This window comes from Labrus bergylta, chromosome 17, assembly GCF_963930695.1.
Source record: "Labrus bergylta chromosome 17, fLabBer1.1, whole genome shotgun sequence".
Lineage (NCBI taxonomy): Eukaryota > Metazoa > Chordata > Actinopteri > Labriformes > Labridae > Labrus > Labrus bergylta.
In genome coordinates this window covers 23145651-23155449 of record NC_089211.1, presented here as the reverse complement: position 1 = coordinate 23155449, position 9799 = coordinate 23145651, and the positions used below count along the sequence as shown (strand labels likewise).

The 9799-nt window shown below is 41.9% G+C and overlaps 1 protein-coding gene across 1 annotated transcript; it reads right to left on the bottom strand.

The window, feature by feature from the left end:
* Positions 1 to 76: 76 nt before the first annotated feature.
* On the bottom strand, positions 77 to 9178 carry ankrd34ba (ankyrin repeat domain 34Ba). The gene is made up of 2 exons (XM_020655857.3): positions 8634 to 9178; positions 77 to 2860 (listed from the first exon to the last, which is right to left on the bottom strand). Exon 2 carries the CDS (start codon positions 2810 to 2812, stop codon positions 1181 to 1183), a length of 1632 nt encoding a protein of 543 aa, XP_020511513.2. The 5' UTR covers positions 2813 to 2860; positions 8634 to 9178; the 3' UTR covers positions 77 to 1180.
* Positions 9179 to 9799: the final 621 nt, after the last annotated feature.

Here is a 9799-nt window from a genome sequence, read left to right as displayed (position 1 = left end):
ACTCATTAAACAAATAGCAATTTAAACACTCAACTTCTCCCAATTTAAAGCCACTTTGTACGGGATTGTTTGCTGGAAATATACAAAGCATGTCATTTGCTGTCCACTAGGGGGCAAAATAAACAGGATTTTTAAACTCTACAAAAAGTGGCTGTAAAGCTGCCTGAGGAAGATCGAAACGTTGCCCTGTTTAAAGCAGTGTGTACCTTTCTCTCACTTTTTTTTCCAAGAGCTGCACTGCTCGATTTTTTTTTTTAGCAGACAAGTCACTGAAAGGTAATATATGAACGCTGACGGTTCCCCAAAGAATTAACGAAGATGCCACCAATTGTGTAAGTCCCCTTAAATTTGTATTTGCTCCTCGTTCATCTTATTTTCTCTTTTAACCATGATGAAATAACACCAATGCAGAAGTGCTAAACACTGCAGTTCCTTGAGTGTGCACTTGAGTCTGTCTCCAAAAGCAAAGGAATCTCCATTAACACCCATCTTAAAATGTCAATTTCTACACAACAAAAACACATGTTTACAGAATGTTTTTTCACCAAGGCTTACTTCTGTGTCGTTTAAAAATTGTGCAAGGATGAATTTTGTGTAATAATCATCTGTATTGGTGATAATTAGCCTCATAGTTATTCATAAAGCTGCACAATAAGCGGCGGGGCTGATCTGACTGACAGGTGGGCATCAGCTCCTTTCCTGCTTCTATTCCCCTGGAGATTAATAAAGTATTTCTGATTGTTTTTGTAACTCTGATTGATCTAAACTTAGTTTGAGTCAGCATAGAAGTCACACATATGCCACCAACGGGCTTCCATAGTCCCCTGCAGTATCACTCAGGCTTCGTCCATTTATATATTTACAGCCAGCCGCCCTCCAAAGGATGCAGCCCCTGAAATGGGACATAACCAAAATGTCGGTCGTTTTACTTTTAGCTTGCTCCACTGCCCCCTAGTGGCCCAAAAATCAGAATGCAGCTTGAGGGCAGTATTGGACGTAGAAGGGTCACAAGCACAGTCATAACACAAAATACACTCAAGTACCTGCTGTTTGTACGTCACATAAATAAGACATTTTCTTTTTTCTTAATCTCGTCCTCTTTAGGTTGCTTCATTGATTTCACTGACACAACATCCCATTGAACACATTAAAACATGTTGATGAACTTTTCTGTCATCCTTTAGGCCGTGGTTTTAAACTGCTCAGTCTGAATGGAGTGTCTCCTCATCAGCATCCTCCTGGTCAGCTCTTTTGGGTGCCCAGGAGGCGCGGAGGGAAGGAAATTTTTCAAGCCAGCCTCTTTCTCACAGAAACCCCCTCCACCACTGGAGCCGAGGTTGTACACGTTACAAACAGGGTTGTTGGTGGAGTTGAGCACGAGAGGTGGTAGAGATCTAGGCTTGGACTGGGAGCTGTGGTCCAACAAGAAAGCTCCGGACCCTCTGCGCTCAAACCCGGAGAGCAGTTTCTTCCCCAAGGACGACAAGGACTCCCTGGAGCCCACAGTGCTGGAGCAGCGTAAAGGGGTCAGCCTCTTTGCATCGCTAAGGTCTTTGGCTCTCTTCTGGTTCTCCTCGGGAACGTTTTGGATGTCGAAAGCCAGCTGAGGATCGGAGCTGTAGATGTCTGCCCCAAGCTTACGCCTCTGGATGATGCTGTAAAGGCTCGACGAGGCCATGTCTTTAAGTGGAGCGCCAAGGTTCCTACCGCCGGAAAAGGATGACGAAGATCTGATTGAATCTGTTCCAAGGTTTCCAGAGTGGAGGTTCGGATGGGAGGCAGAGTGAGATGATAGGAGACCTGGCAGGGACATCTTCTTTTTGGCACATCCATTCTTTCCATCTCCTTTTACTCCTTTGTCCCTTTCAAATTGTTCTTCATACCAACTGAAGCTATGGGTTACTGAATTGGTGCTGCCTTCCTCGTACAGTTTGGGAATTCTGAAAGAGAGGTCTTCAGTTTGATTGAGGTCTTTGCCTTCCTCTGAGGATAAAGCGGTATTATGCTGATGGGCGAGCAGAGATGCAGGGATTTTGAGCCAGGGCTCAGAGTTTAACCTCAGGAGAGGCTGCTGCAGGCCGTTTGTTGGCGCTTGGCCACATCTTTGATACCGTGAAGGGGAACATGGATGGGAGCTCACACCATAGGATTTTGATTCTTTAAAGGAGAAGATAGGCTTTGGGAGACACAAGGAAGAGGTGCACTGGGGGGAGGTGATGAGCTGAACATCCGAGGGAGATGCAGGAGGAGCTGATGTCGTTTTGTCTCTTTGATTATCAGGATCATGAGAAGGCATGCTGAGGTACTGCTTGGCTTTAAGTTCCCCACATGGGAATTGGTCCGTCGTTATGATGATCACCTCTTTCCCCTTGGCCTTGCACGTGTCTAGCAACAGTTTCAGAACCTTCCAGTCTCCGGCCATGACTGCATGGACCAACGCAGATGTCCCAGACTGATCCTCGAGGCTAATATCAGCACCGCTTGCAAGAAGCAAAGAAACAACCTCAGGGCCGGCCTGTTCCCTGCAGGCGTGCATCAGCGCAGATCGACCTTCTTTGTCCTGGATGTTCGGGTCAGCTCCTTTCTCCAGAAGAAACTGGACCAGCTTTACCCGGCTAGCGCTCTGGGTGTCGGTATGCTGGGTTCTACACGCCACCATGAGAGGCGTCTGGCCTTGACTGTCGCTCTCATTGATGTAAGCTCCTCCCTCCAGGAGCAGCCGTGTGAGTCTTAAACGACGAAGGAATACGGCCCTTAGCAAGGGGTTCCCCGAGTCCATGGCGACCCCAGGATTACAGCCTTCTCCCTCCATCCTTCTTGGTCCAAGCTGGTGGTTTTGGAGATAAAGTAAGACTGGATTCTGTGGAAATAAGAAAACACTTTCAGAGATCCTGATCCTTTTCTTTCCATCCACATGTTTGCTCAATGTAAGACTTTGGACTCCTGGTTAACTATATCCTCTCATTGAGGTGCAATAAATGTACAAATCAATTTACACAAGTGAGACCAGGAGGTGGCAATAATACAACATCTTGGATGCAAACCCTATACTGTTTAAAAAATAGATGTAGTCTCAGGTTAGTCACCCATTGGTTTCCGATGTGGACTTTGGAAACCTATCGATGGCCGTTGCCACATTGAAGATGCTATATCAATCTGACTTTTGGTCAGCATAGTAACAGGCATTGAGGTGGAGCTGAGGTGGCCTTGAGCCTCCTGACGTAGCTACAACGCGCACACCTGTCAGTCTGCTCAACCACACCCTTAATTATAAATAACTATTAGCCCTAATATTATCAAGACAGATGAAATTAGCTATTCAGACCAAGATTGTTTTTTTTAACCACGCTGTAAACATGTTTATTCTGCTGTAAAAATTATCTCTTTTGGATGGGTGTGTATGTGACTTCCATGGCTTTTGCAGCCAGCCTCAAGTGGCCACTTGAGGAACTGTAGTCATGTTTCGATCAAGGTGGTTGCCATAAACCTGCAGTTCCTCAAGTGTCCACTAGATGCTGGCTGTATTCTATACAACACTATAATGAAAACCTTTTCTTTCATATCAATGCTGTGTGTAGTTCAACAGATTCATTATGTCAACAGAAGAGCGGAGAAGAACATGCTGATGAACAGAAAACATAATGCAGCAGTTAAAATACGAGATCACAGTGGTCGCGTGCATTCAATCGTGCAAGGCACTATTGCACGACCATGCACAAGGCTTAGGTTCAAGGTCAAGGTCAAGGTTTCTTTATTTTTCTCCCTCAATATAAATTTGTCTCGGACAACTGAAGGTTGACAGAAAGCTAGTTTTAGATGGCATTTCCAAAATGGCAACTGCCATTGATTGGCTTCAAAAGTCTCTTTTCGTAAACCTCTGGGTGATGTCACTGAGACTACGTCATTATTTTAGACGGTCTTTGGTTGCATGTAAACTACGATAAAAAGGAAGCGTTTCAGTCTACTGAAAGAGCTGCTGCCTTGGTTATATTCTCTTTATAGAATTTAATTTTGATCATATATAACTATGAGCAGAAGGATTTTGCAAGGATACACACTTGGCTTAGCTTAATTCTCTGTAATAATAGTCAACCAATATTAGCAGTGGCTTAACTGAAAAGGCAAGAGAGATTGGAGTAATGGCTACTTTCTTATGTTGAATGTTGTTGTGATTTTTGTGTTAATTCCTGTTTAATTTCTACCAGTAAATGTACTTGTACATCAAACAAGAAGTTTGAGGTTCGAAAAAGCAAAACATATGAAACACTTGTCTTTTTTTTTGCATACAGGATCCATTCAGTGTTCTTTTTCATTCACTCGTCCTCTGCAGAACCAGCACAGGCAGCCACTTTCTATCAGCCTTTGTACTGTTTGTCCTTGCTTCTCTTTATTAGACCAAATAAGGTGGCAGTTGGCTGTCTCTCAGACAGTAACATAACATTTTCCTGCATGAGTCACAGACCATGAGACCACAAAAAAAGGCACAGATTTACATGTATGAAAGGAGAGGAAAGTGTTTTTGTACATGTTGCAACATTAAGAGAATCAGCTGGGTAGAAACATATTAAATTATATTAAAAATAATGCACAAACGTTGCACAAATACACCAGGTGCTCTGTGCTTTAGGCTTTTGCCTGCAGCATGTTTGACTAAACCGGTTTAACTGCACCATGCAGTTAGTTTATTCTGCTCTTCATAACTGAAAAAAAACATAATGATCAGCGCTCTACATAATTCAGCATGTTTTTTTTATAACCTGTTGCTATTGGCAATGCTCCAGTTTGCACATAGTGACAAATCAATGCACTGCTCAGTACTCCAATGAGGTTAAAGGATAAGTCTGAAGCTGTTTCTATATTTTTTTATATTTAAGTGTTGAGGGTGTGTCTTTTCTCCTCTGTGCCGCAGAGCTCCACTGTTCTGAAAACTCTCAGATAAATGTCATACCTATACTGTCGCACTGATGACATCACCGTGAACAAACACTGTGGATTATTTAACCTGCATACATCCTCACAAGAGCATCACCTGTGGATCAATCCCTTACTGAAAATAGTTCTCATAAAAAGCACATTTTCCTCATGTTTGAAAAGTGAGGAAGTAACTGATATATTTGAGACAATTTTACAGATTCACATCTTTTTTAGGAACCATTTGGCTTGGACCCACAAATGGTGCAGAGAAGCAGTAAATGTCATTTGAAACATTATTTGTACACTGGAATTTTTACGAGTGAGTTCCCAGTAAGACATACAGGATAATAAGTGAAGGCAGACATTAATCTGTAGTTTGATGGCGTCCAAATCCACATGAGATGGACTGCATGTGTCCAAGTCTACAGAGAGATTTAACACGACGTTTAGATGTCTTTCTTGCTTAAAGTTTGGCTAGAAATCACACAAATATGCAAGCTCACGTTTGCTTTGCATTCCCATGCAGACAGATTTCAATCCGACTTAATTTAATCACCACAGTTTATGTGACATGTTGCAGGATAAATAAGAGTTTTGCACTGACGCCTCTTATTTGGGGTTTGATAAAGATCTCAAACGAGTGCTCTTGAGTGTGTACAGCAGTATTTGAACACATAACACTCTCCCTGCTTTTAGCCTGAATCTACTCGTATGTTGTTACGAGACTCTGCAGATGCTTTCACTTCAGACTTAGACGCGTTCCCTTAGGAGGCTCTTTTGTCCCATCTCTGCCTTCCATCGTTGATCTCTACTTCTGTCTCATTTTCATCTTCTTTCCCTCCTCACAATAAAGAACTAAAGATGACTGTCTTACATGGAAGCCTTTTTGCAAACATCCAAAATGCTGCAGACCGGGGATGATTGGCGACATCCTGAATCACACATCAGTCATCCAATGAACAAACTGCCTTATTATGTCCAGTTTAGAGCCACACACTTTTATGTGTTTCTGCTTCAACCTGCTGCTAACATCAGCGATGACATCATCACCGATTACAAAAGAGCTTGTTTAGTCACACGTGATCAGATGAAAAAAAAAAAAAAAAAACACCACCTGCATCGTGTTTGACAGACGAGGTGGAGGTGGTGTTCTTTAATCACGCTGTGGCGTTCTGATCCAGAGTCTGTCTTTGAGTCATTCAAAACCTTTTGTTCCAGACCTCAGCAGGTTTCTGAGTGTTACCTCAGGACTGTGTGCTCCTCAACTCTCTGATGTTATGCAAGTGCATTCATGTGGAAGAAGGAAGTGCAATAAATACATGTTAAGAAAGGGACCGCAGGTGGTCTAGTGGTTATTTGGCACGCCCCATGTACAGAGACCATGCACAGTCCTCAAAGCAGACTGCCAGGGTTTGAATCCGACCTGTGCATTTAGCTCTAAATCACAGACTTTTGGACTTTTAACGTCATTATCCCTGAGGGGAAATGTTACTTTGCAGCCAGTAAAACCATAAATCAGTTACAGGAACCATTCTAAAACAGGAATATAAGAAGGGACAGCTGAGAGTGAAACAGTTCTACCTATCAGCCATGAAGAACTAAATGCTTCTCACTCGGTCACTATCAAAATGTCGTTTTTTTGATCGCTTGAGTGATGAAATCATTTTTCATCCTGTTGGATTTTTGCCTTAAATAATCTGAATCTCCTGCTGGAGGGTAGGAGCTCAAATTCACCCCAGAGAGGCTGCCGAGGACACTCTCTCTAGTGTGTCTCGAGCTTTCTCTGTGACTCTCTTATGAAAAGATTTGAGACAAATGCCGATGTTGACTGGCAACCTTAACAATGGGATCAAACAACTTTCTATCTCCTCATGGAAGGCGATTAAACCAGTCGATTAAAGCAAAGGGGAGGACAGTCTAACCACAGATTTTAATATAAGTTTAATTTGCAGCACGCCCCGAACAAACCGGTTGAGAAGGTGCAGTTGCTGCTATTCTTTTTGTGAACTTGAATCACAGCCTTTTGTCAAAACTACAATACTAAAGTACCTCTAAGGTTGCATTTTTTCCCCCACAGTCTACCTCTTAAATATTTGAAAACTCAAGTTTATAAACCAATATTGTGATGTACTTTAAAAGACAATAGTACCTAGTATGCAGAAACACTGTTACATGCAAAACAACAAAAAAAAATCATTATTGATGCATCGCCATAAACAGTATGTCAGTGTTTTAGTGGTGATTATTACCTTACATAATCTCAAGTACATAGTTTTGCAGGGTTTCATTTAACAATTTATCTGGGTAGAAAAATCCCCTCATAAAGGTTTTTAAATCTTAGTCTGCAACATGAATATATCTGTTGGAGAACAGTTTTGTAGTAAAAGTGAAATATTTACCTCTTTAAATGTGATGTAATAGAAGTAGGTAACATAAACAGAAACTCTCAAGTTTTCATGTCATTTCATTTAGTCCAACATGCCTCAGATTTTGGCTCTTACTAATTTAATGTGACTATTTAGCTTCACCTGTGTGTTGACATTTATATGGTTGTGATGTTGAGAAAAAATGCAATGTGTGCAATCTCTATGCAGTTCTTTCTGTTTTAGATCTATGGTGCATTTGGTGGTAATAACACTTAAGCATCATCATACTGCACTTAGATCAGGCACCCCCAAAAATGAACGCTAAATGAGTTAAAAGGAAACACTTCCATCTTGTCAGTGGATGCAAACCTGCAGAAATTGAACCTTTCACTCACATATCGTGCTCTTGATTCTCCTTCAAAACATGTGTAGAGGAGTGTGTTGGTGGGGAGCGTTGTCCGTACAAAATCAGAACAAACTGGGCATGATTGTTCAACTATATTAGAAAGATAACTGGGAAGCAAATGTGGAGCATTTTTTTGTTTCCTGAAAGCCCGGTACACCCTGATTCTCATGAACAAGATCATAGCAGACCCACTGCACCCCCTTTGGTCTTGGTATGTACTCTTGACTTTGGGGTGCAGGTACAAAATGCTCAGGAGGAGGAGGAGGACAAAAAGAGGAATCTCATCCTTTGTACCAGGCAGCATTCAGCTGCTTCATAAGCTCTGATGATACAGTCTGAACCTGGCCCTCTTCACTTTACTGAGCATGCTACTTGACATCCCTTACATGAAATTATGTAACGCTTTAATGATTTTTCTTTCCAGTATGGTTGTTGATGCCTTTTGTCTTTTATGCTATCATTCTCCCGGTGCAAGATAAAGTCCCCTTGGGGCAATAAAGGTTTTCATTCATTCGTTACACACTCTTCATTCTGATGGATTTGTATGTTTTACTGCAGCATTTTGTTGCTTGCAGTCAGCAAACAGTTCTGCACATTAAGGACAGAAAACTCCACTTCACCTGAAGAGCTCAACACTCATCCTCTGTAGGAGCACACTAACCTCACTCTGTGTGTGTGTGTGTGTGTGTGTGTGTGTGTGTGTGTGTGTACCTGTGCACATGTGTTACAGTGTGAGTGAATGTCAGAGCTGTGCACACTCTCAAAGACACAAATGTGAGGTTTTTGCAATTATTAAATGCAGAAAAATGTGGTTAGAAATGAAGTGTTAAGCCGCCAAAAAAACTTAAAATCAGCAATAAAAATACATTTCTGTCAGATTTTTGGTTAAAAAAAATGTTCCAAAAAGACAAATTAAGTTGAAGAATGAGGATGAATTTCTCACTCACCTGCAGCCGGGTTCAGTCCTCTCTTGGAGACATTTACTTCCCTGTTGTTGCAGAGCTGCGACTGGCTGTGACCATGCAGTGTTAGTCAGAGCTGCAGCAGTTGTCAAGGTGTTTTTTTTTTTTTCTTTTCTTCTTCTCAGATTGTGTTTCCTCCTCGGACAAAGTGTGTGAAGATGAGAGAGAAAGAGAGAGAGAGAGAGAGAGAGAGAGAGAGAGAGAGAGAGAGAGAGAGAGAGAGAGAGAGAGTGATGGAGGCTTGTCGTCAGGCAGCTCTGAGTAACAGTTCATCCATCCCAAGCAGAGCTCCTGAGAGTCACACGGAGGCAGAGCAGGCAGGTAGACGGAGCTGAGCACATTAAAGGTGAAGCTCTATGGCAACCCCGCAGGTCTGATTCAACAATGGAGCTTTTAATTAGCACGCAGGGCTTCGATTCATCACGTGCAGGAAGGAACATGACTTTGTCCACCTTAGCAATGACATCGCCATAACAACCATCAAAGGAGGCGGGATGATGGCACATGGTGTAACTGTGCAGAGGAACTGTTCTTTCTGTGTGTGTGTGTGTGTGTGTGTGTGTGTGTGTGTGTGTGTGTGTGTGTGGGAGTGTTCATGCACCTTTGTGTTTGAATAAGATCCTGTGCATGGATTTTTTTAAAATGAATATGACATCAATAAATCAGGAAATCATTATTATTAATCAAATGTAAGAAACACTCGTCTTCGTGTTCTCCGCCCAAACGAATACAAAGCCAGCTGTTAATTGTTCATATCGAGGTACACAGTTTGCATCCCTTTCTGTTGCCATAGAAACACTACAAGCTCAGTGTGCAGTTCATAAATAGACCACAGGGTGGCAGCAGAGCACAACATTCTGTTATTCAGACATGAAGATGACATTTTTTTGACCATTGGATTGTTGTACTTTCGTAAAGTTATTTTCTGTTTTAAATGCAAAGCTTCAGCCCTTAGAAGTCGTTTTTATTGTGGTCATTTGTACTTTTTCTTTTGTCATACATTGTCCAGTGCATATTCCCGCTTAGCCCAGTCATTATGAATTGAGGTCATTTGTACTTTTTCTACTTGTGCAATTTTCTTTGTGCTTGTGCAATATTATTTTTGCTGCAAAATATTATTTTTTTCCTACCGTGAAACAAACTGTAAATTA

Coding starts and splice junctions, on each gene's coding strand:
- ankrd34ba (XM_020655857.3), bottom strand. CDS start 2,812: ATGGAGGGAGAAGGCTGTAATCCTGGGGTCGCCATGGACTCGGGGAAC.